At 44.8% G+C, this 26,199-nt stretch overlaps 2 protein-coding genes across 4 annotated transcripts in view; one reads left to right on the top strand and one right to left on the bottom strand.

Moving 5' to 3' along the window:
• The window catches only part of SART3 (spliceosome associated factor 3, U4/U6 recycling protein), a 38,323-nt gene extending 20,837 nt beyond the window's left edge, over window positions 1-17,486 (bottom strand). For 2 of the 3 annotated variants that reach the window (XR_004277946.1, XM_032309839.1), the window contains exons 1-5: window positions 16,936-17,486; window positions 7,811-7,937; window positions 6,596-6,700; window positions 2,300-2,484; window positions 1,094-1,199 (exon numbers count right to left, since the gene is read on the bottom strand). Coding sequence is in view for 2 of the 3 variants with exons in the window: in XM_032309839.1 (XP_032165730.1) it covers window positions 1,094-1,199; window positions 2,300-2,484; window positions 6,596-6,700; window positions 7,811-7,937; window positions 16,936-17,472 (1,060 nt within the window). In the remaining variant the exon portion in view is untranslated. The remainder of the gene's footprint in view (window positions 1-1,093; window positions 1,200-2,299; window positions 2,485-6,595; window positions 6,701-7,810; window positions 7,938-16,935) is intronic. The other variant, XM_032309840.1, reaches the window with a different exon arrangement.
• Window positions 17,487-18,587: 1,101 nt separating this feature from the next.
• Window positions 18,588-25,728, top strand: ISCU (iron-sulfur cluster assembly enzyme). The gene is made up of 5 exons (XM_032310707.1): window positions 18,588-18,797; window positions 20,589-20,702; window positions 21,587-21,697; window positions 23,706-23,784; window positions 25,198-25,728. Exons 1-5 carry the CDS (start codon window positions 18,684-18,686, stop codon window positions 25,287-25,289), a joined length of 510 nt encoding a protein of 169 aa, XP_032166598.1. The 5' UTR covers window positions 18,588-18,683; the 3' UTR covers window positions 25,290-25,728.
• The last annotated feature ends 471 nt before the right edge of the window (window positions 25,729-26,199 follow it).

The raw sequence follows: 26,199 nt of genomic DNA, 5'->3' as shown, positions 1-26,199 counted from the left end.
TTCCCCGGAAGCCCTACCAATTAATCCATCAGTTAATTAAATAATAGCAACACTTACCTAGTGCTTCCTATGTTCTAAACTTTCCATCCACTAATTCATCCAATCCTCCCAGCTCTAGGGAGTAGATTCTACCATGATCTCCATTTTGCAGTTGAGGAAACGCAAGTAAAGGGTTACATCAATTGTTTGCAGGTCACAGTAGATCAAGGCCTTGAACCAGGCAGTCTGGCTCAAGTACATGCTCTACTCACTGTACTATGCCACGTCACATTGCTATGGGAGATGAAACCTGCAGGCTGCTCAGTTCTAGCCTTTTCTGCATGTCACCCAAGGATTCAACTGGAAAGCCACTTTATAATTTGTTAAATCAAATCCAAATAAGCCACGAAGTAGAAAGAGCAATTACATCTGGGCTCAAGCAGTTGTCCAGAGGTGCCAAGGGTGTACAATGTGAAACTACGCCTGAAGAACAAACAAGATGGCAGCACAAAACTCTTCCCATGCCCAGAAAAATCCTCCAGACGCTGCTCATGCTCTAGCTCTAGCTCCAGAGTTTCAAGGCTTGGCTTACCAAAATATATTCACCCAAACAAGAAAATCCTTACCAAACCCCCAAGAAATTCAGGTATGAACACTTCCAACCAACAGGGCTACGGAACCAATCACCCCCACAGAAGAATGCTATAAGCCTGTGGGAAATCCTCACTCTGATACGGAAGAGGTTACTGCTAAAGAGAAAATGCTCACCATGGAGCTCTTACTCAATAAAGTTTCCCCAGAAAACACAGGGGGGTTCGTTTCCCTATTCTTTATAGTAACTCGACCTCTCCAACAGTGTCTTAATAGAGAAAACTGCGAGTCAGGAAGTCTGGCTTCCAGGTCTGCCTGCTGACCCTCAATCCTCTTGGACCATTAACAATTCAAGGTACATTTTTAACCAAAGGCCTCGTCCACAGTGACACTGTCCAGTGAGAGTAAGAACACCAGCAACATCTGTCTCACAGGGTGCTGGGCAAGACCTAACGACAGGACATGCCCCAAAGCATTTTAAAAACCACGGAGGGCCAGCTGTCGACAGGTCCATTTCTCTTACCATAGAGCGGGATCGCCAGCTGTCGCCGGAAGAGACTGTGGACTTTCTCCAGCTGTGAATCAAAGGTTTGTTCCCGGTCAAAAGGGGAAAGGAAGCCAGCTATGGGCTAAAGAAGCAAATTTGTAGTAAATGACAAACTTGGCAATCCTTCCTACTTCAAAAAAAATATTGCAACAAATTTTTTAGTTCAAACTAAAAATACGTTTATATGATCTCTGATACATGAGGTATTGTGTCAAATGCTGGGAGAGGCACAAAAATAAATGTCTTTGCTACTAAGTGTTTCCGACTGGGTGAAAAGCAAAAAGGAATGTTAGAAATGTATATACTGACAACATATGCACAAATGACTACAATGAAACATCAGGAAAGAAAGTATCACAAGGCTTGCTTTCGACTGGTGTTTAAGGCTGAGGTTTTTTATGAAGGGAGGAAAGCATCACAGACTCCGGGAGGAGTAGGCAGTTGGGATGCATCTACAGGCTCTCCTGCCATAGTAAGAGGAGGAAACGGACTCCCAGTCGAAGGAACCGTGTTAAGTACAGTGGCCAACAAGTGCACAACTGTGGAGTGGCACATGGGAGCAGAGCCCACACAGGGTTATGTCTGCTGCTGGAGGGCCACAAATGTCAGCCAAAGGAGTTAGCCCCGATGCCTCCATCGGAGTGAGCTGAAGGCACCACTACAGACTTTCTCAACAGGGATGTAATCAACAAGGGACTGGGCTACTTTAATAATAACCATCTAACTACTAGAGGGCTCCACTAGTTACGGATGGTGTGCATGCGCGCGCGCACACACACACACGCGGGAGAGGGAACACTGGGAGGGGACTGTAAACCCTTGAGTCAGAGTTCAAAAAAAATGCAATTATGATGAGGTCAAATCTCTTACACCTCTTGCCAGTTATTATTGGACATGACTAATATATATACATTTCTTTTAAGAGATATAGTTATTCTGGTGTATTCACCTGGAACCAATAACTGAAGTAGTATTTTTAAATATCAGAAAAATTATAAGGTCATCTGCTTTTAGTCAAAGAAATCTTTCTTGTTCCACAAATACTACTGATTTTACTTCACTGCCCACTCACTAAGAGACTGGCGAGGACCATTTCGTCAACTGTGTTCTTCCGAGGCCACTTACAAAGACAGCCCCAACTAGCTGAAGGCAAGCACTGGTCACAGAGACCAGGCCACTCACCCGGGCAGCTTCCACAATGGCACTTTCGAACTCCCTGTAAGCCTCCCAGATGGCGAGTCCTTTGGTCATATGTAAGCCGACTGACGAGAGCGCCCTTTCAAACACAGAACGGACTTTCTCAAGGCCACCTTTCTGACCAATTCCACCAACTGAGTACTGGCCATACTCCAGCCAAATGTTAGGACCTAAGAAGGAGAAGTGCTCTATTAATTCAGGATATGAAATACCCAAAGACCAAAACTTTTGTTCCGCTGAGTCACAAAAGAAATATGCCCACCAAAACAATACTCATTCACACAAAAAGGCAAGAGCACACCAACAAGCATCCAATGTACATAAATTACTAATACTGCAGCTAGAAAGGAAAGTGTATCTTAAACAATGTCTCTACTAGGTTACAATTATTGCCATTTTACTGCATAAACAGAATATGCCAGCAGGTAATATGTAATATGCTCATGATTAAAAAGCCTATTTATTAAAATGGAAGCAATTCAATGAAAATATTCAATGCAAATAGTTACAAATCTGAGTACTTTCAGAAAGATTTCAAAGCTTAGAATTTTTTAACTTTTGAATCTTTTTAAGCCTTCTGGTCAAAATCAAAGAACAAATTAAAACCACCAATTCTGTAACCAGATGTCTGTATTTTAAGTCTTTCTTTATAATGATGTTTAAACAGCAACAACAGAAAAGACCCAATCGCCCTTTTTTTTGTCACTTTCTTCTTAAACTTTATATACACTCACCCCTGCAGCTTTAAGAGCAGACTAATGAATTAAACTCTTTAGGAGTGCTTGCTTGGGCAGCACATACATTAAACTCTTTAGGAATGCAGTGGTTCCCAATGCACACGTTTTGCACATTAAGTCACCTTTCAGAGATCTGAAAATATTTCACAGGCCTATCCATTAACCTTGTAAAATAAAAATACTTAGAAAATAAAGCTGATTTGACAATTACTGTGTTTTCCCGAGGATTTATTTCAATGAACTTAGCCAAACTTTGTTAGCTACTCTGTTTTAGCTCACCAGTACAGAGCAGCCATATGGGATGCAAAACAACAAAGGAAGAGGGGGTGCCTGGCCGACTCAATTGGTAGAGCATGCGACTCTTAAAGCAGGCCAAAGTGGCTTCCGAACATTCACAAAACAAGGGACATAACTTCCATGCTCTAGGGCTCCTGAAACTAACATAAGAACCCCACGGGCCCCCATTCAAAACTACTTTAAGAGACCTAATCTGAGAAGCACGGTTATCTGGCTTCCAGACCCCCAGCAGCCCTGAAGCAACTGGGGAATGAAAGGCACACTGACCTCAGCACTGACGGTGGCAGCCCCACAGCAGGGTGACTGTAAACCATCAAGGACCAGAAAACATTAGACTGGGGAGGTACTGTTAATGATGACTCTGAGACATTCACAGAGGGGTTCCAGGATCATCAAAAAACATGGGAGCGTCAAGCCCTTGGAACTGTCAAAAGGTTCTAAGAAGCCACGTGGACAGATTGGAGCAGAGACCCAAGAACACTAAAAGCACATAACAGGGGAATTTCATATTCACAAAACACCTGTAATTTTCAGTATCTGGATTATAAAAACTAAAAACTGATCAATTCTCTTGGCTGATAAAGGCACATGGAAAATGCTCTTCCTCGGGGCAGTCTACCTTCAAGTTCCAGTGCCTGTCAAAAAGGGAAATGCCCACAGTGGGGAAAACCAGATATGGAAGAAGGATGTTTAATTTAAAAGGAGAAAATCTGGGGAAATTTGGGGGTGGTGGGGACACCTGGGTGGCTCAGCCAGTTGGGCATCCAACTCTTGATTTCAGCTCAGGTCATCATCTCTGGGTCAGGCTGAGCACAGAGCCTGCTTGTTCCTCTTCCTCTGCTCCTCCCTGCTCCCCAGCCCACACTTGCAAGTGCACCCTCTCTCTCAAATACATAAAATCTTTGTTTTTTTTTTTAATAGAAATGGGGCTTTTATTTATTTATTTTAAAGATTTTATTTATTTGACAGACAGAGATCACAAGTAGGCAGAGAGGCAGGCAGAGAGAGAAGGGGAAGCAGGCTCCCCGCTGAGCAGAGAGCCTGACACGGAGCTCGATCCCAGGACCCTGAGATCATGACCCGAGCTGAAGGCAGAGGCTTAACCCACTGAGCCACCCAGGCGGCCCTCAAATACATAAAATCTTTAAAAAATAAATTAAAAAATTTTTAAAAAGGGATAAATTTTTAAAACTTAAAAAAAAAAAAACGTGTTGTCCATAGCATTCTCTGATGTGTCCTATAGGTAAAAAGCATATTTAGAGAATCATACTGCCAACAGGGGAGGGGAAAGAAACTTCGAGAGAAGGTGTCTACTCCACTTGCGCTAGCAAAAATTCAACACAAGCAGACAATGCACAGCGTACACCTGTGTGGTGATGGAGGTTCCGTAAGTCAACTGCAGTGGTGGTTACCAGAATCTACACATGGGGTAAAACATCACAGAAGCAGACACGAACATTGTACTAAGATCAATTCTCTGGTTTTGATTTTGTATAGTAGTTACAGGATACTGAAGAAAGCAAGATGAAGTTTAGGAACTCTCTGTACTACTATCCTGTAAATCTAAACTTATTTTAAAATAAGAAGTTTTTGGGGCACCTGGGTGGCTCAGTGGGTTAAAGCCTCTGCCTTCGGCTCGGGTCATGATCTCAGGGTCCTGGGATCGAGCCCTGCATCAGGCTCCCTGCTCAGCAGGGAGCCTCCTTCTTTCTCTCTCTCTGCCTGCCTCTCTGCCTACTTGTGATCTCTGTCTGTCAAATAAATAAATAAAATATTTTAAAAAATAAAATAAGTTTTTCAAAGCTTTTTAATATTAAAAAAAAAAAAAGCATTCTGTCCAAAACTTCTAAAAATCCAAACTATGTACAAAAGGCAACCTTTAGGGGCACCTAGGTGGCTCAGTGGGTTAAAGCCTCAGCCTTCGGCTCAGTTCATGATCTCAGGGTCCTGGGATTGAGCCCCACATCAGGCTCTCTGCTCAGCCTGCTCTCCCTCTCTCTCTGCCTGCCACTCTGCCTGCTTGTGATCTCTGTGTCAAATAAATAAATAAAATCTTTTTAAAAAAATTAAAAAACAAATAAAAGGCAACCTTTAGTCATCTGAAAATACCACGAAAGTTCTCCCCACCAAAAAAATGCTGGGTGTGAATATGTTCACTCCTTTACGACAAACATTTCTCCTAACTGTATTTTAAAACCAAATATCCTCAAATGAAAACCACAGACAGCGGGCGTGGGTGGCTGGGTGGCTCCGTTGGTTAAGCAGCTGCCTGCGGCTCAGATCATGATCCTGGAGTCCCGGGATCAAGTCCCACATCGGGCTCTCTTTTCACCAGCAAGTCTGTTTCTTCCTCTGCCCTTCACCCCACTCTCATGCTCTCTCTCAATCTCTCTCTTTCAAATAAATGAAATCTTTGAGTCGGAGGAGTCAAGATGGCGGAGAAGTAGCAGGCTGAGACTACTTCAGCTAGCAGGAGATCAGCTAGATAGCTTATCTAAAGATTGCAAACACCTGCAAATCCAACGGGAGACCGAAGAGAAGAACAGTAACTCTAGAAACAGAAAATCAACCACTTGAAAGTTTCCTGGGGTTGTTGCCTCCCTTTTAGTACTTTACTTGCTCCTTCATACACTCTTATCTGGACAAAATGACAAGGCGGAAAAATTCACCACAAAAAAAAGAACAAGAGGCAGTACCGAAGGCTAGGGATCTAATCAACATAGACACTGGTAATATGTCAGATCTAGAGTTCAGAATGACGATTCTCAAGGTTCTAGCCGGGCTCAAAAAAGGCATGGAAGATATTAGAGAAACCCTCTCGGGAGACACAAATAAATGAAATCTTTAAGAAAGGAAGGAAGCAGGGAGCACCTGGGTGGCTCAGTGGGTTAAGCCTCCACCTTCGGCTCAGGTCATGATCCCAGGGGTCCTGGGATCAAGCCCCACATCAGGCTCTCTGCTCAGCGGGGAGCCTGCTTCCCCACCCCTCTCTACCTGCCTCTCTGCCTACTTGTGATCTCTGTCAAATAAATAAATAAAAATCTTTCAAAAAAAAAAAAAAAAAAAAAAGGAAGGACAAAAGAAAAGAAAGCCAAAATGAGCAAATCTTTCTAATAAGTAAACTCAAATCTTTCTAACTGCTGGACTAACGCTCTCCTTTCTGAGGAGCGAACCTTCATGAGGCAACCCTGGGTAGCAGAGACAGAAGCATCTGCAGACACCTCAAAAAAGCGCACAGGGAACTTACAAATGTAATCCTTCACGGCTTTCTCGAAGAGGTCGTACACGTGCTCTCTGTCCAGGCCGTCCAGAGCCATGCTGATCTCGTCATGCAGCCACTCCAACCAGAGCTCTGCAAGACAACAGCACCTCCTGCATGACCATCTCCTTCACCAAAGGGCAAGATGACAGCAGGGACCTTACTGTAAGTCACGAGCACACCCACGTTTTGCCCATCTTATACAGCCTACCACGGTCACAGAAATTCAATTCTTAAAACTTGTACCAAGCACACATAGAGTTTATGCTTCCAAATAAGACCAAGTAATTAAAATCATAATACCGTACACCTGTTGGGCATTTTATGTTTTTGCTAAGTACTTACATATATATATTTCTCATTCAATCTTTTTTAAACTCCTGTAGATGATAGTCATAATAATGAGTAACGATGGCACCTATCTAAACATTTATGACATGCTAGGGCATTTATTATGTGTTATACCCAGAATACCTCATCCAATCCATGTACTGCAATGTAGAAACTACTGCTAGCCCATCTTACTGCTGGGAAAACTGAGTCTTAAAATGTTTATATAATTCGCTGAAGGTCTCACAACTAGTAAGATGTACAGTCAGGAACAAATCTGGGCAATCTGATTCCAGCTCCTACACTCAGCAGTTATGCTTTGGGGCAGGGAGAGGGGGAGAGGGCTGAATCTGGGACCTGTGTTCTCCCAACTCCTCCCTAAAAGATCAATTACAAACTCACGAAGAACTGATCTACAAGATGCACAGGGTAATTCTGTTTCAAAATAAATAAGTAAAAGTAATCTATATCCTAACTACCATGTAACAAACAAGGCATGAAATGTTTACACTAAAAATCACTTATAAAATTTAACTGTAATACAATTAACTAGTGCTGAGAAAATGGATTAAAGAAAACACTGGAATGGGAAACAGAAAGATGTGGGAAAGATTAATCATAATGGAGGATTAAAACAAAATCAGGATCCAAAACACGAGTCTGTATTACACAATCACAATTATGTTTTGCAAAAAACTAAAAGAAGAAAAACTAGAAATCATTGACACTGGATAATGGGTTTTCTTCTTTCCACTGTTATTTCTATGTTCCACATTTCTGTAAGGAACACATCTGAGTTTCAGCACTGAAAACAGAATGTATACTCTTCAGTTCTCTGTGTTTACAAAAGCAGGCCCACTGCTGATATGTTACCTTCAGTCAAAGGAAAGATCTCACTCATCTTCTGGCGAGCCATCCTCACTTTGGTAAGCTCCCCTTCCAGCCGGAGCAGCCGGATCAGGTCCACATGGCAGTTGTAGTCATAGATGTTGATAGACAGCTAAGAGGAAAAGAGCACAAGGTGAAATTTAAAACGCCACCATCAAAAGAACTTAGCATTTTTCAACAATGGTGACAATGCTACAAACAAAAGAGATGTGCTATCTGGGAGTGCCACTGAAACAGCAAGGCCACATTTACCCCCAGGAAGAGGAAGAAAAATCAATGAACAAGCCTTTCTCTAATAAACACACATAGCCTCCACTCTGTTCCAGTCCCTGTAAGAACCCAGCTGGGTTGTTCTCTGAAATACAGGAAACATTCTGATGAAAGAAACACCAAGTGTGACCTCAGGCAAGTCATTAACTTTGCTCAGCCTCTATTTTCTCATCTGTAAAATGGGGATATTACTAGGGTCTAGTCCATAAGGTTCTCGTGAGGATTTTAAAACGTGATTAATAATGTGCTTTAGCACCTGCCGGCTGTGTAGGTAAGAGCTCTTTTACCAAACAAAAACAACAAAAAAGAAACCCCTAATGGGAGGAGCGAGAATGGCAGCACCTGCTGAAGCTGAGCAATAGGTACATTAGAGATTTATTTCTATTATTTGAAACTTTTCAAACTGAAAGCTAACACAAATGAAAATAACTGCTTAAAAAGCTATCAGACATCTGAGACAACAGAAAACTAAAAGAACCTGCCACTAGCAGACTTTCTCTTAAAGACAGTGAAAGGAAGAGAAAGGAAATGATCAAAGAAATCTTGTAGCATCAGGAAGGAAGGAAGAGCTCAAAGAGCAAGAAATACAGATAAGCATCCTGGAAGATCCTTCTCATGAGTTTTCTAAGCTGTATGTGATAACTGACACAAAAATTTTAAGACCACCTGATACTCAAAACAGTGACACTTCAAAGTGGGGATGCTAAATGCAAGGCCGTCCTCAATGGAAGGACCATTTCCACACTTCACTAGGTGGTAGAACACAGCTACCGTGTAAGTCAAATCAACTATCCCTAAGGCAACCACTAAGAAACTATACAAAGAATACCCTAAAAATCACTATAAATAAATCAAGACAGAATCCTAAAAAATGTCCTTCCCGGGAAGACAAGAAAAGAAAAACAGAAGAATAAGAAACACAGGAAACAAATAGAAAATAATAAAATGTCAGGCTTTAGACCTAACATAGCAATAATTATCTTAAACGTTTATGCTCTTGGGACACCTAGGTGACTCAGTTGGTTAACCATCTGCCCTCAGCTCAGTTCTTGATCCCAGGGTCCCACATTGGGCTCCTTCTCTCTGCTTCTCTCTCTGCCACTCCCCCTGCTTGTGCAAGCGAACTCTCCCCCTCTTTCTTTCTGACAAATAAATAAAATATATCTTTTAAATATTTATGGTCTCAATATAGTAATTAAGGGGCACCTGGGTGGTTCAGTTGGTTAGGCATCTGACTCTTATTTTCAGCTCAGGTCATGATCTCAGCAGGGTCATGGGACTGAGCCCCACATGGGGCTCTATGCTCAGGGGGGAGTCTGCTTCTCTCCCTCTCCCTTTGCTCCTCCACTCATTCACTCTTTCCATAAAATAAACAAATATGGGCTACCTGCGTGGCTCAGTCAGTTCAGCGGCTGCCTTCAGCTCAGATCATGATCCCAGGGTCCTGGGATTGAGCCTCGCATTGGGCTCCCTGCACAGTGGACAGCCCGTTTCTCCCTCTCCCTCTGCCTGCTGCTCTGCCTACTTGTGCTCTCTAGCTCTCTGTCAAATAAATAAAATCTTTAAAATAAATAAATAAAAATAAACAAATAAATCTTTTAAAATATATATATACTAGTTAAAAGGCACAGAATGGGAGAGTAGATAAAAACACAACCTAACTATATGCTGATTACAAGAAACTCACTTCAAATTCAAGGACATAGGAAGGCTGAAAGTAAAAAGATAAAAAAACAGATAGCATATAAACATTAGTCCAAAAAAAGAAATGGCTATATTAATATCACATAAAGCAGACTTCAGAGAAAATATAACTACCAAGGATAAAACGGGGGCATCACAAAATGATGAAAGGCTCAACCCACCAGCAAGACAAAGAAATCCTAAATGTGTATGAAACAAACAACAGACCCTCAAAATAGATTAAGCAAGACTGTTCAAGTTAAGAGACATACAAACTTACAATGGGGACTTCAAAATCCTCCACTGCAGCAACTAGAACTAGTAGACGAAAAATCAGCAAGCAGACCGAAGAGCCTCAGCATCAACCAACAGGACCTAATTAACATATACAGAACATTCCATCTGATAGTGACAGAACACAGTTTTTTCTTCCTTGAGAGCCCATGGAGGGTTTAGTGAGACCAAACCATGGGCTGTAAGACAAACTGACAAATTTTTAAAAATGAAATCATATAGAAGATGTTTTCTGATAACACAATTAAATTAGAAATCTGTAATGGCAAATTAAAAAAAGGAGTGCCTGGGTGGCTCAGTGGGTTAAGCCACTGCCTTCGGCTCAGGTCATGATCTCAGGGTCCTGAGATCCAGTCCCGCATCAGGCTCTCTGCTCAGCAGGGAGCCTGCTTCCCTCTCTCTCTCTCTCTGCCTGCCTCTCTGCTTACTTGTGATCTCTCTCTGTCAAATACAGAAATAAAATCTTTAAAAAAAAAAAAAAAAACTGTAATGGTAGGGAAATCCTTAAACATTTGGAAATTAAGCGGTATACTTGTAAACAACCCACGGGTCAAAGAGGAAGTCTTAAGGAAAACTTAAAAATATGTAGAACTGAACGAAAATGAGGATACGGGGCGCCTGGGTGGCTCAGTGGGTAGAAGCCTCTGCCTTCAGCTCAGGTCATGATTCCTGGGTCCTGGGATGAGCCCCGCATCAGGCTGTCTGCTCAGCAGGGAGCCTGCTTCCCTTCCTCCCTCTCTGCCTGCCTCTCTGCCTACTTGTGAATTCTATCTGTCAAATAAATAAATAAAATCTTTAAAAAAAAAGAAAAGAAAATGAAGACACAGCAAGTCAAAATAAGGATACAGCCACCGCAGTATGGAGAGGAAAACTTACAGAACTAAATTCAATGTATAAAAAGAATCATACACCATGACTAAGTGGAATCTGTTCCAGGTACATAAGGTGAGCTCATACTGCAGTCTGTGAAAATCAATCACTGTAACCCACTAGCTCAACAGGCTAAACCAAAATCACGGTATCACTGATACAGAAAATGCATCTGACAAAATCTAACAACCATTTGTGATAAAAATTCTATACCAGTTAGGCCCTTATTAAAATTTATTTTTTTTTAAAGATTTTGCTTATTTATTTGACAGAAATCACAAGCAGGCGGAGAGGCAGGCAGAGAGAGAGAGAGAGAGCAGGAAGCAGGCTCCCTGCTGAGCAGAGAGCCCGATGCGGGGCTCAATCCCAGAACTCTGGGATCATGACCTGAGCCGAAGGCAGAGGCTTTAACCCGCTGAGCCACCCAGGCGCCCCCCTTATTAAAATTTAAACTTTTTGCTCTATGAAAGGTTCTACCGAGGATGCAAAAACAAGCTACAGAATTCAAAAAATATATGTACAAACCACATACCCAGCAAAGGACAAGTATCTAAAAGATACAACTCCAAACTCAGCACTAAAAAACCAAGAATCCAATTAGAAAATGGGTAAAAGACATGAACCAACAGGTTCATAGAGGACACAAGACAGCAAGTTAAGTGCACACAGTAGTCAACATCATGAACTATCAGAGAAATGCAAATTAAAACCACAATGAGAAATCATTATACATCTAGAATGACTAAAATAAACAATAGTGACAATACCAAATGCTGGAGAAGATGAGAAAAAAAAAATGAACTGGCTCACTCATACATTGCTGATACTGCTGATGGGAATGTAAAATGTGGATGGCAGCTCTGAAAAACAGCTGGGCCATTTCTTATAAATTCCACACACGATTACCACATCACCCAGCAAGTGCACCCTTGGGTACTTTTCCAGAGAAATAAAACCTATGTAACCCACAAAACCTGTATGTGAATGTTCCTAACAGCTTTATTCCTAGTAGCCAAACCTGGAAACCCAGATGACCTTCGATGGTGAATGGTTCCAGTAACCGTGGGACACCCATAGGTGGACTACTACTTAGCCAGAATGAGGAAATGAACAACATGTACCCAACTTAGATGAATCTTTTTTTTTTTTTAAGATTTTATTTATTTATTTGACTGAGTTGGGGGGGGCCAACAAGCAGGGGTAGAGGGAGAAGAAGCAGGCTCCCCACTGAGCAGAGAGCCCGACATGGGGCTGGATCCCAGGACCCTGGCATCTTGACCTGAGCCAAAGGCAGATGCTTAACTGACTGACCCCCAGAGGCCCCACAAGTCAGATGAATCTTAAGGGAATTATGCTGAATAAGAAAAGCTAATCCAAAAAGATTACATACTATATGATTCCATTTACATAACATCCTTGAAACGACAAAATTATAGAAATAGAGAACAGATTAGTGGTTGCCAGAGGTCAGGAACTGTAACTATAAAAGGACAACAGGAAGGACCCCTGTGGTGACAGACTGATCTGTGCTGACTGGATCAAGGTCGACATCTGGGTGGTGGTGTTATACTGTAGTTTTACAAAAGGATACCATTGGGAGAAACCAGTAAAGGGTACACAGGATTCCTGTAGAATTTCTTAAACCTGCAGGGAATCTACAACTATCTCAAAATGAAAAGATTAATTTTTTCAAAAAGCTTTTGTATGAGTTGGGGTATGGGGTTCCCTTAAGTCTACATATGAACACCAGGGTCTACTCTTCCAACATCTGCCACATTTCAGCACTAAGTTATTTCCCTCTTCTTCATTCAACTAACACTCTGACAATGTACTCAACAATCTAGACACGAGGTACTGTATTAAAATACACAGAGGAGAATCTGTCTCACCATGTAGCAAGACTCAGTAACAATGATTCAGAGCATGGAAATGACACAGGACTGACAAACTGACCAAAAGAACAAAAAGAGAACGCTGAGAAACAGACCCATGCAGACAGAAAACATATGACAGAACAACACTGGTTCTATCAAAATGAATTCATGACTCACGACTATGACCCCAGTTTGAAAAACACTCAGAGAAATCCTTATACATGTTGAATAACAGCACATTTCAACAGTAACAATGTTCCTTGTAGCTCGTTGGTAACAGGACCAAAATAAAAGAAAATAAAACAAAAATAAACTGTAAGCAATCCTAACGCCAGAAGAATTGATAACACCCCTCCAATGGCCTATTAAATATACAGCAGGCAAAATGAACGAACTGTAGCTACAAGCAACATGGAGGAATCCCAAAACACACTGCTGTGTGGAAAGCAGTCCCAAAAGATTAAACGCCACATGATACGATACACTTTCCAAACACTCAGAAATTAGCAAAAGTGGGCAATATATTACCTAGGGACACATATGTAGCTGAAAAAAATATACACTTTTTAAAAGAGAAGGAAGCACACCAGTTCAAAAAAGTAGTTACTTGGGCTTTAGGAGGGGAGACAGGGCCACGGAATAGGGGAAAAGCCGATTAGGTACGTACAACTGTACTGATCAGGTTCTAACTCTTAGACCAAGTGGTTAGGTAAGTAGTGTTCACTTGACCACCGCACTTCACAATTTAAAGACCTGAACTGCTTTGTATGTACCAAATTACATGCAAAAAAACAATACTCAATAATAGGCAAGAGTCTGACCTAAAATTTTTATCTTAAGACTTTTCAGCAATGTTCTCCTGCTCATGAGATATAAATTTTAACAAGCTAAGCCCATCCCATGATTACATGATGAGTTTAAAAAGGACTGGACTAGGTCAGGACACAAGCGTTCTAATCTCCCCTGGTTCTTGGCTTCTTCATTTGTACCAGGAAGGAGCCGGAGTAAACCCCTGCTTCTCAAGTGGTTTGTCCTGACACACTCATGTTTCACAACTGATTGTCAAGTGTGTAGCCAAGTCACACTAACTGAAGAAGTGAGGTTTGCCCAAAATGTACTTTCCTTGCTAAACAAGAGGCAGAGGCTCTCCCTGTCACACAATGCTCTCAAGTCACCTGGGTCTGAAGGTAGTTTTGGAACAGGAAGGGGGGTGAGACAGTCCTGTTAGAGTGACTAACGTCTATACAGCTCCCCTTACACGAACACCATTTGTAGGTCAGGAAAAAAAGGTATAAAAGTCAACGAAGTAGAGAAACTGCTTCCCAGGATGGCTTTTGGTCTAAATTTCTGATTTCTAGGTCCAAATAATAAAGACACTGAGTAAGAGGTGCTCCGAAAGTATGTGTATTTAAATGCATACTGAGATGCATTTATGAGACTTTCCACAGAGTTCACTCAGCACCAACAAGAAAGAACATAATACTGGTCTATTCTGGTCTCAGAACATCATTAACAACAAAGGATGACTTAAAGAAAGAGGCCGCTTAGCCAGTGCACACAACAATGTGCTGTTTTCCAGATCCCCTAACAACCTGGACCCCGAGCAGTGGCAGAGAAATAACGAGGCCTGGCCCTAGACACAACCACCACAATTCCAGGCAGAGCGGGGAAAGCACACAGCAGGCCGCGGCACCGTACCTACTGTGTGTCAAATTTGCTAGGAGCTTTATAAGCGTGGGTCACTTAAGCTCCACTACAGCCCTATGACCCTTGTTTCGACCACCGAGGACACCAAAGGCTCAGGGAGCTGGAATAACTTCTAAGGCACCAGGAGGTGCCACTTTTAGTTTCAGGACACAAACACAGATAAAAGGAAATCTTTGCTTTTGTTACAGGGATGGCTACCACAACTACTGTTGAGCTCCCATACAATACAATCAGAGAACTGGAATTTGCAGAAATGACAAGCGTGAGGTTTTCACAGGCCTGTCTTGATGTTGTCCATCGTCACACTCCACCATAAAAGCACTTACAGCAGGAACTAGAGGCGATGGGATCGGGATGAGGTGGGAGGGAGGTTTGCAAAAATTGGAAAAATCAATCTCCAGACCCCATGACAAACAGGTCAATAAGAGCCAGAGGCTCTCCAATTCATATCACAGTGTAGTCACCGTGTGAGCTCCAAACCACCTTCTGTGACCTGACGTAGGGCAGGCAACTAGAGGACACCAGTAGCCAGGAGACCTCTGCTCTGACCCATCCTGCTCTCTTGCTAACTAGTTACTCTCACCAAGGACTTACTCTGCTTCCAAGCTTCCCCTTCCGCTCAAACAGCTAATTCTATTTCCCCTGACTCACAGAAGAGTAAGCTAATGGCTTGTGGAAAAGCCCAAGGCTCGAAAGAAGTCAGAAGCATAGATTTCCATCAGGACAGGGACAGAGTCAGCCTGGTACCCTATGGTACACCTTTGTGTAGTGAATGAATAGAAGACTGTGAACGAATAAAAGACCGAGTAAACACTGGAGTACTAATTTCTAAAAAGCAGAAAAGATAACTACTTGCCTACCCTTACTGAGCTCCTTTGACATTCAAATGTGATGATGAATGAAACAAGTGATACCTTGTCACTATTTCACAACAAAACTATGACTGCCAAAGGGGACATTATAAGGAATCTCACACCCAGCAAGGTTAAGTGAGTAAGGTAGGTTAACAACTTCACATAGCTAAGTGATTTCTTATCAGTGTGGCTTTTGGCCCATGGACAACCCTGATAAATTCAATTCCCCTTGTGAATGACTCTAGGCAAATCATTTCATCATCTGTTCCAAGCCTGTTTCCTCATTGCTAAAACAAAAATGTTCTCGATTTGTTTGCCCTTCCAATTCCTTTTTCAAAGATTTTATTTATTTTTGCAAGAGAAAGAGTGCATGTGTGCAGGGAGGAGGGTCAGAGGGAGAAGCAGGCTCCCTGCTGAGCAGGGAGCCCAATGCAGGACTTGACCCCATAACCCTGGGATCATGACCTGAGCCAAAGATAGATACTTTACCAACTGAGTCACCCAGGTGCCCTGCCCTCCCAATTCTACTTCCCCCTCTCATCTCTGTCCTGTGCCCTCCTGTGTGGACCACATCCAGGGAGTCTCTGGCTCTCTCGCTTCAAGCAGGGTTTGCCCAGCAGAAGGCCCCTGCTCTCAGGTGCCCTCTCAACACAACTATTCAGAAAACTGGTCTGTTTTCTCCCCTGATCTCTTCAGGCCTAGAAGCAGACACAAGGTCCCGCAGTCACTAGCCCTAAGGTACTGCACATCCACTCCTGATCTCTCTGACCACACTTTAATAAACACAGCAGTCCCTTTATGAACCTTCTCTCAAATTATCCTAATCTGAGTGGACCACCTTTCTCCTGCTGAGATCCTGGATTACACAGGAGATACAAATTATAGATCATGGTACCATCAAGTGCCAGGACTGGGCTCTTAATTACTGTTACAACAACTACATGATGCAGAACTTGTTGCTCCCAATTTACAGGTGAGAAGGCCGAGGCTCAGAGAAGTTAAGAAATGTGCCTAAGCTCACACAAACATGGACTAGCTACAACTGGGGTCTCAGCCTCCAGACGCTGAGATTTCTACCATCCCATTTCTATCATCACAGTCACGATCACTGCTTTGTCTATCATACCGTAGTTCACCTTTGTGGGCATTGCTACTTAAAAGGGAAAAAAAAATCTCTTTTAAGTACAATTTCATTGCGATTGCTGACAATTTAACGGTGTGGTTAAAAGCGGAAGCTCTGTAGTTGTTCCAAAGTTCGAGACCTGGCTCGCCACCTGCAGAAGTGTAATCGTCAGCAAGAGAATTCCCTTCACGAGAAGCCTCAATCTCCTCCCCTAAAAAGGGGAATACACTACTTTCTTCCTTGGGTCGCTGTTAGCGTTCAATGGGATAGCGCATGCAAAACACCCGGCAAGCAATAAACGCTCAAATGACGGGACCTGTGATGATTAATAGCGGTTTTGCGGCCCTGGCGGCTTTACTACCGCCGGAGACCTGGGAGAAGAGCCACGACCCGGGAACCTGAGGGAAGGAGCCCGCCGCCCAGCCCCGGACCCACCTGCTCCTCCAGCCGCTCGATTTCCAGCTGGTTCTTCTCCTCCTCTTCATCATACTCCCATTCGTACTCCCCAGGGGAGCTCTCGGCCGAGGAAGCCATGGCGTACTCCTCGTCCCCATCGCTCTCACTCACGCCTTCCTCCGGCTGGTCCCACCCCGGCCCCACGGCCTTGTACGTCGCAGTGGCCACAGCCCGCGACAACACCTTCCTCCTCGTCCTAGCCGTCTTAACGTCATCCTCCTCGCCCTCCGCTCTGGGCCCGGCCTTGGGCTCAGCCTCCGCTTCTGAAGCCGATGTTGCGGCCGCCGTCGCCATCTTGCGTTTCCAGTGACTCCCGGGTCTTCTCGTGGCCGCCGAAGACCCGCCGAAGGAGGAGTTGCCCGCGGCGTGCGCCTGACCTAAACCCCGCTCTCCTTGCGACGGAAAGGGAAACTGTGAGCCTCGAACGACGGGAAAATCTCGGAACCCGTGAAATTTCGTATTGCTTTTACATAGGTATAGAAGTTCTCTCAGAATAAGAACTCCCCAATACGGCATGTGTTCCGTCGCAACTTCGGACAGAGGTTGGGTCTTTGAACAGGAAGTGGAGGCCGTAGAGGAAGTCATGGAGTGATGACTGAAGGGAAGGGTTTGGCGCCATCTTGAGAAGGTCAAAAGAGATCTGGGAATGAAAGCCTTCCTTACTGCCTAACCCGATCAGGCGCGTGGTTCAGTCTCCCTAGCAACTGAACCGAAAACGCAGAGGAAACTCCAAGTACCCGGGGAAGGATGTACTGCACCGTTCACGAAAAAAACATATTTCACAGAGCTTCCTCCCCTTTATGTAATACCTGGTGCCTAAGTAAGCGTTAAATACACGTGTGGGTTTTCTTGTATGAAATCATGTTCTGCAAGCCAGTATTAATAAATTTCATTACTAAGCGTTTATTAGAAACTTTTCATTTCCAGGCATTGGTCATATAAATATGTCAGCATGCTGATGAAGAGAAATAGATGTAGACATATACATACATACTTTAAAAAAAAATCAGGGTATGGCGTGTTCGTTTTCCGCAATTAAGCTCCCATTTTTGAGGTAGGAAAATATTGTTTATTTGCTGCCTTTCTCCCTCATTAGCGAGGTTAGTTGTGTAAGGAATTAATGTGTTTTTCTATGTTGGATCCCCAAAGCCTAGTATAACGCCTTGACATATGACACTTGCTCAATGAGTTGCTCTTGAATTAGTATAAAAGCGAGGATCAAGGCTTAAAGAGATTATGTCATTCGCCTAGGGCCACACAGCCGGGAAGGAGCAGACTCCGGATTCTAACCCAGAATTGTCCTTGCTTGAATCTCAAATGAGACTGGGCAATCTTGGAGAAGTTACTAAACCTCTCTGACCCTCAACTTCCTAAGCTGCAAAATCGAGCTGTGAACAGTAGTGGTTGATCCACTAAGCCGCATTCCGGCGATGGGGAGGCTTGGTGAACGCGAACTTGGGCTCCCACTCCTGCCTGAGACCCCTCAGATTCAAAACCCCGCGCTCGGAACAAACCCTCCAACTTCAGTCTTTTAGTTCGGCTTCCCGCCCACCCCGGAGGGGCGTGGTCAAGACGGGACCAAAGGCAGACACGTGCATGGAGAGAGAGGGCGCAGGCGCGAAGTCGCGGTGACGTAAAAGGGTGTGCGCTCCAAGCCAGGAACCGACGCGCGGGCGCGTCGCTCCCCTCCGTCTGGCGCTCGGCCTAAGCTGGCGCAAGCCGGGAAGATGGCGGCGGCTGGAGCAGGCCGTCTGAGACGGGCGGCGTCAGCCCTGCTGCTGCGGAGTCCGCGCCTGCCTGCCCGGGAGCTGTCGGCTCCGGCCCGGCTCTATCACAAGAAGGTAGGGGCAGATGAGGGAATGCGCGGGACCCGCACTGGTAAGGCAGCGGGATGGCGAGGACCGGCGAGAGGACCCAGGTGTGCCGGCGCTCGACGGAGGCCGGACCTGGGGAGGAGTGGCTGCGGGGTTGTGCGCGGCCTTGGGAACCCCCACTGCGGCGAGGGTAGGGGCCAGCCCCTCGCGCGACTCTGACTGACTGGACTATGTTTCCTTTGCTGCGCGGGTAAAACTAACCGCTGCCCGTGGACCCCGCCGCTGGCTGCGATTTTTGTGCCTCAAAACCCAGCAGCCCAGGAAGGAGGGCCGGTTATGACCTGCCAGCCTCACTCCAGGGACAGACACACTGGCGCGGGCTCCGGCTTCAGGGAGGCCGTTGCCCTAGCCAGATGACCTTGGGCAAGTCCCTGCGCTGCGATGAACCTGTTTTCCCCATTTGTAAAGTGAGTTCTTAGCTTTCCCCTACACGAGATAGATAGTGTTTGTGCAGTCCTCGGCATGGTGCCCAGCACATGGAGATCATTTACGGTGCAGTTACTGTTGTAGGAAGTCAGTCTCCGAGTGGAGTCAGACACGTAATCAACGGTGTTTTAATTTTGTCCTGTTTTTTGTTGATTTTTGGTGGGGAGTAGGGGAGACAGCGTCGGGGAATAGGAATAGGTGCATAGTTTGCAGCCCTTGCCTTCCGAGGGCGTAAAGTCCCCTACACCAGAAACTTTCCCACTCTGGAAACGACTAAGAACGCAGTGAATCAACATGGGGCAACAAGTCCAGATGAGGTATTATCTTGTAAGTCCTTGGACTTGGAATCAAAATCCGCGGTCGGGAAGAGACACTGGGAGATCGGGAGACTTAAGGCTAGACTTAAGGCTAACTGGTAGACACGCCTCAAGGTTACATTAAAGTCTTCTGTGTGCCAGTTTGAATAGATACTGTTCTGTCCTGGCTTCAGCTCGTCTGCCAGGGACTTCGCTCCTCCCCTACCTAGGGGTGTGTTTTGTTGACAAAACACCCTCAACGAACGTGGGCTAGCAGCCTTTCAGCCACCAGGGTGCGCTACTCCACCAGAGTGATTTCCGGGCTTGAAATACAGTAACGGGACGGTTACTGTTTTATCATACGCAAATGGACACATTCCATAGCATTGTTCCTCGTATAACATTCTCCTTGAGACTTCTGGGAAATCCTTCAATTGCCGGGCCATACTTGTTTTTTGAAAAAATTTTAATAGTAATCTTTTGAGGATGGATTTATTTGGAAATACCAGAAATGCTGTTTGAGCCCAAATCTGGTGACTTAGGTGGTAAAGATCAGCTCATTATTTGTGATTTTAAAACCCTATGGAGGATGCCTGGGTGGCTCAGTCAATTAAGCGACTGCCTTCAGCTCAGGTCATGAGCCCAGGGTCCTAGTATAGAGCCCCAGGTTGGGCTCTCAGTTCAGCGGGGAGTTTGCTTCTCCCTTTCTGCCCCTTCCCCCGTTTGTCCTTTGTCTCTTGCTCTCAAATAAAGTCTTTAAAAAAAAAAAAAACTATGGATTTAAGACATGATTTTGCTGATTTTTCTCCAGTAACTCAAATTTCTGAGGGTAGTTGGAAAAGAGGTCCAAACAGTTGGGTCATAAAATCTCACTGTGTAAGTGTAAGCCTTCCTCCCCAGGTGATGTCTGATGCTTAGCGACTGACTGCCTGCCAGGTTCAACTTGCTGACTTCAAGAAACTTGAAGGAGCTTACCATCAAGTTGGGGAGACAAAAAAGAGTAATCATTGGATTTCTCTTAACCTTCTAATTTCAGGTTGTTGATCATTATGAAAATCCTAGAAACGTGGGATCCCTTGACAAGACTTCAAAAAATGTCGGAACTGGATTGGTGGGGGCGCCAGCATGTGGTGATGTAATGAAACTGCAGGTACCGCTGGTTTTCATCTTTAATGGTAATGACAGTAATCCCTTTGCTCATCCTGTGCTTCTTTGTTTACAAAGCATTTGCATGCACAGCTTTCCCCTTGGTCTCTACCTGGATTCCTGTGAGATGATGGGATGGTTCAAAGTTATCAGTTATTAGGTAGGGACTGAATCTTAGTTGTCTCATATACTGCTGACCCTTTCTGGTGTCAGTTTTCTACTCAGTCTATCAGTTTAAATTCCAACTTCAGCCAAGTAGAAAGTTTTGTGAATTTTACTGAGCAAAGGAAAACCACAACCACTCGGTTAGCAATCCCCAGTGAGACAGGAAATGCCACATATCAAGCCTCCGACTGATTGGAAACAACACAAAGGTAGTGACTGGCACTTTGAGTAAACGGTAGCTTTGTCTACATCTGCTTCATCGTGGTGAAGGGGCAGCTTGCCAGAGGTCTCCATGCCTACCTTGGAAAACAGAAACAAGACAGGAGGAAACCACTAGATGTCATTTCATACCAAACTAAATAGCACTAACCAGGGATCTTATTACAGACTCTCCCAGTGTTTAAAAATGCAGAGTGAGCAGCCAAGAGAACTTCATAGCCAAAGAGCACACTAGGGCTACAAAACCAAAAATTGGGGGTGGGAGGTATATTTTTCAGCTTATCTTTACCCAGTATAGCCTGTTTCATTCTGATGATCATTCCTACATTTTACTCTTCATCACCAAGCCCTTTGTGACAAAGCAAATTCAGTAATTAATGTTAAAACTTAGGGTATGGAAAGCAAGACCAAAGCCCTTGGGGAGAGCTTCAGTGAACCCCCTATAAATGCAGGTTCTACGGGGCGGCACCAAGAACCACTGCTTAACTCCTGTCTCTTTTCTAGATTCAAGTAGATGAAAAGGGGAAGATTGTGGATGCCAGGTTTAAAACATTTGGCTGTGGGTCTGCTATTGCCTCTAGCTCATTAGCCACTGAATGGGTAAAAGGGAAGACGGTAAGTTTGCTTGCAGATTGACAGAATTAAATCACATTTCTGACAAACCTGCCTCTGAGTTAAGGGAAGGGTCTAATTATTGGGGGGGAAAGGAGGGAGGGCTGATTTTTTTTTTAAATATTCTAAGAATTTCTTTAATTTCTCCTGCCCAGGTTTTGATTAAATTCTTCACATTGGGAATTATGGATAATTTTGTTAAGCTTTTTATTTTGGGGTTTTTTTTTTTTTTTTTTTTTTTTTTGTCGATCCTTTTTCTTTGTTTGGAGGTTGGGTGGTGTTTTGTTTAGGGCTTTTTTTGTTTTCTGTGTTGGGTGGCAGGGCAGAGGGAGAGAGTCATAAGTAGGCCCCATGCCCAGCACAGTGCCCAAGGTAGGACTCAGTCTCATAACCAGGTCACGACTGAGCCAAAATCAAGAATTGGACGCTTAACCAACAGAACCACCCAGGTATCCGTTCAGTTTTGTTTTTAATTAAATGGGAAAAATATCCTCACCTCCCCAACTAACAGAAAAGAACGGCAAAGAACTCTATGGCTTTCTGCAGGGTTGCTGATTAAAATTTCTTTTAATTAAAATTAAATAAAAAATAAAAATATATAAATAATAAAATTGAAATTTTTTTTAGTCTAAGGGTGGGAAAGGCTATATTGTGGTTTGTGTTCTTGTTTCTTTGTATCATCTTTCAAGAAGGATTGCAGGTGGTTTATAAACTAGCTGGTGCGAAAAGGGATTAAAGGATCAGAAACACCAAAGATGGAGGCAAGGGAACAAATAAATCAGAACAGTGATCCAGGTGGCTGGTCAGCAGGCCCTCTGAGAGTGGAAATGAGACAAGCTAGAACACCGTTTCTGTTCTTCTCTCTGACAAAGCCTCTTTCCCAGAAGCTGCAGAGGTAGAAGGTCCCAAACCCCGTGAAGGACTGGAGTTTCTAAAATCCAGTCATAAAACCGCTCAGAAAAGCCAAAATATAGGGCTGCTTATCTTTGTAGCCCTAAGGGACCAGGTTCAGGGGCTGAGTCACAGAGGAGTGTACATGGGGAGCTGGGCAGCTCTACAGCAATGCTGGGAGCAGGGCCACGTGCCCCGGGCTTCCTGTGGCCCCGGGCCTTCTGGCTAGCTCCCTGGGCGAGCACAGGCCTAACCTGATCTGGAGGAGATGCCTCTGAAGCGATTTGTTAAGACCTGTACTCCGGGAAAGGGAAAGCAAGACAAGGCACCTGTGCTCCAGGATCTGGCCTTTGAGCTGTGATCAGAAAGAGGAGGAAGAGGGCCTTTCTTTGACCTTGTGGTCCTCTCTGAGTTTCTAAGAACAGAACGTGAAGCATTATCCTTGAAGTCAGCAGAATTGGGAAATTGGGGGACAGATGGGGAACTCTGGGTCTTCTTAAGGCAGCAGGGCTCTTTCCACGTGGGCCTCCCTCACGTGTCCTCGGACACTCGAGCAAACTCAGGGCATCCTTTCCCGTCATTTGGCCAAGATAGATTCTCTTCCGGCAGAGGATGATCCCAAGACCAGTCTGTGCCACTGCCAATGCTAGAGTGCCACTGGCCTATTTGCCACCTCTCTGACCGCCCTGACACCATTCAGCACTTCTGGTTGAAGGGGTTTATTCTAAACATTTGGTATAAAGACATCACTGAAGCTGATCCTCACAAAACCAGAATAGGAGAAATCACTGCCTTTAAATAAAAAATTTAAAAAAAAAAAAAAGCAAGATTGCTGTTGCTGGCCTGAAGCAGACCCCCTAAGAGAGGTTTCACGGGCTGGCTTGTCGAAGTGTCTTTGTCGGCAGTGCTTACCCCAGCCACGCCGCACGACAGAGTGTGTACTCCATACCACAGAGCCCCAGCTGCAGCCTTGACGCACAAGTGTGCATCCTCTGGGGTTCTTAATGGCAGTCATCCCCACCACCCCATTCTGGGGGCCTCTTGGACCTCCTTTTTTGATTGCCCGTTCCTTGAGTTAGAGCTTCACTGAGACTGTCCTGCTCTCCTCCATGCCTCTCAGGTGGAAGAAGCCTTGACGATTAAGAACACGGACATCGCCAAGGAGCTCTGTCTGCCCCCCGTGAAGCTGCACTGCTCCAGTGAGTCTCCGCTCCATAATGCCCATGAGCTTGCACAGCTGGGAGCACTTCTGTAATGGCATCAACTGGCATTTGTGCGGAGTAATGGCGAAGCCGTTTTGGTTGTGGCGTCCGTAACCTTCAGATGGCAAAAGCCTCCAAGCCTCATTGCCCATCTCCGGGAGGGTCTTAACAGGAGGTGGGGTGTGCTGGGCGTCATGCGAGCACGTCATGGCATCATTTCTAAGCCTCAGAAATGTCCTCTAGTCCACAGCATCATTATCTTTCCCTCTTACAGACCAGGAAAGCGGGGCTCAGCTTAAAGCACCCCAGTCACATGGCTTCTAAGTGGGAAAGCCAGGCCCTAAGCCCCAATCTTTGATTCTAGAATCTGTGCTGGTCCCACCCATTGGAGTCAAGTTTGGACAGTAAAGGAGATAATTCTGCTTCTGCCATAATTCTGTCGCATATGTTACCACTTCCTTCCCAGGTGCTGTTACTGTGTATATAGTCTGCGTCTGTGTATACAGATTGACTAAGTCCAGTTGTGTAACAGTCCCCTGTATGCTGTCCTAGGAGAAAGCCCAGATGCCTTAAGACTTATACTTGGCTTTCCAGTTTGGCCGCCTCTTGTCTTAAATCTAAAGTGTTTTCCATCTTCTCTCAACCTTCTAGGGGAAGGAGGGAATGAGAAATAGTAGCCTTAACTTACTGCCCAAATTAGTTTAAAATCAGCAGAGAGCCAGGCCTCTTGCCAGAGTAAGACTCACAGGGAAAATCAGGGGCAGGGGTGTGCTAACAGTCGTCAGGAAGTCTGCCATGACCCGAGTTCTTTCCACCTGAGCTGGGATTCCCAGTATGCAGGAATAAAGGGCATAGCTTGTCGACGTTTTCAGAAAACCCCCAGCCTCTTCATTTGGCCTTCTTGGGCACTGCCACCTTTAGCTGTTCCTCTCTGCCTGTTGCTTACTATTCATTATAATTCTGACTCCAAAGTAAAAGTTTTCAAAGTTGGGATCCCTCCAGACGATGTGGCAGTTGCCACCTGTCAACATGGCCAACCATGTTCCGCCAGCTTGCTCAGCCCGCATCCGATACATTTACTCTGGACTTCTCTGGGGGCAGATGAGAACTGACATCTCTTGTGGCCCTCTGACATGTCAGTTTATTAAGCCCTCACCCTATCCCAGCAAAGGAGAATGTCCCAGTTTTATAGAACAGAAAGAGGATTGCAGGAGGCTGAGGAACTAGCCTGGAATCCCAGGTATTTGAACCCTAGTCTGCCTCCGAAGCCACGGGCAGGCGTATGCAGGTTCTGGGCCGCTGTCATAAGCCCTTCCCAGCACTGCTGCCCTCTAGCTCTTAAAGGTGTGATTCCCAAGACCCTCTGTGTACAGTCTACAGACTGAGGCTCTTTCCTTGTGCTCCTTACAGTGCTGGCTGAAGACGCAATCAAGGCTGCCCTAGCAGATTACAAACTGAAACAAGAATCCACAAAAGGAGAGGCAGAGAAGGAGAAGAAATGAGCCCTCGGCGAAGCATCTAGCGGTCAGACCTGCTGTCACTACAGATGTTCAGAAGCCACCACCCCCACTACAGTAAAAGAGCTCGGAGTCACGCGCGGTGCTTGCTGGTCACGTGGCAGCTCCCATGCCAGCAAAATACACCGTTTACTTGTTCTAAGTCCTGTGCTTTCTTTCGGCCCGCTCTTAGCACCTTAACCCCATTTGTATATATTTTGAATTGTGCGCATGGCCTCTAACGGAAATCAGTCACAAATTCTCAAGTGTGGTAGTCAAAGTGCGCAAATACCTAATTTCACCTGAAACTGTCTTGGGGAAGATTACCAATAGAAGGCTGTGATATTATTTGATAGAACCAATTATTGTACATAAAACAGATGTGCATATATATATACACATATATATAAAATAAAGGATATAAGACCATGTTTTTCTCTGAAAAGCCTTGTCTCTTGGATCCCTCACTCACTCCAGGGCCCTGTCTGGAGCCCCCTTGGGGCTCCCAGATGCTGGGCTGTGATGACACGCGCATCTTTCTGAGAAAACCAGACAATAAGGCCCATGGGCAGAGCCGGCCAGATGTGTGTCACGTTTTACAGAATGGGGGCAAAGGTGAAAGGAGAGAGCCATCTCTTTTTGTTGTTCTTTGCAAAATAGTAGATTGACAAATCAACATGAGTCCAGAATACTCTATAATTTCACTGGTTTGTGAAACACTAAAACCTGAGAAACCCTGGCCCTGACAATTCTGTAAAGTCACGGAGCAGCTGGGGGGGAGGGGGTGGAGCCTGTGTCTGGGAGGCACCCACCTGCCTGCTACTGGTGGCCTTGTCACCTTGTGGTAGAGGTGTGGAGTTGGTGGCCATCAGGCTAGGATGAACTGCGCACTCAGTGGAAGCAGCAATGCCAAACC

This window comes from Mustela erminea, chromosome 13, assembly GCF_009829155.1.
Source record: "Mustela erminea isolate mMusErm1 chromosome 13, mMusErm1.Pri, whole genome shotgun sequence".
Classification (NCBI taxonomy): domain Eukaryota; kingdom Metazoa; phylum Chordata; class Mammalia; order Carnivora; family Mustelidae; genus Mustela; species Mustela erminea.
The sequence above is the reverse complement of the archived record's forward strand: the minus strand, read 5'-3'. Positions and strand labels throughout refer to the sequence as shown.

Coding starts and splice junctions, on each gene's coding strand:
- ISCU (XM_032310707.1), top strand. CDS start 18,684: ATGGCGGCGGCTGGAGCAGGCCGTCTGAGACGGGCGGCGTCAGCCCTG. Junction 18,798..20,588: donor CCCGGCTCTATCACAAGAAG/GTAGGGGCAGAT, acceptor TTCTAATTTCAG/GTTGTTGATCATTATGAAAA. Junction 23,785..25,197: donor CGTGAAGCTGCACTGCTCCA/GTGAGTCTCCGC, acceptor TGCTCCTTACAG/TGCTGGCTGAAGACGCAATC.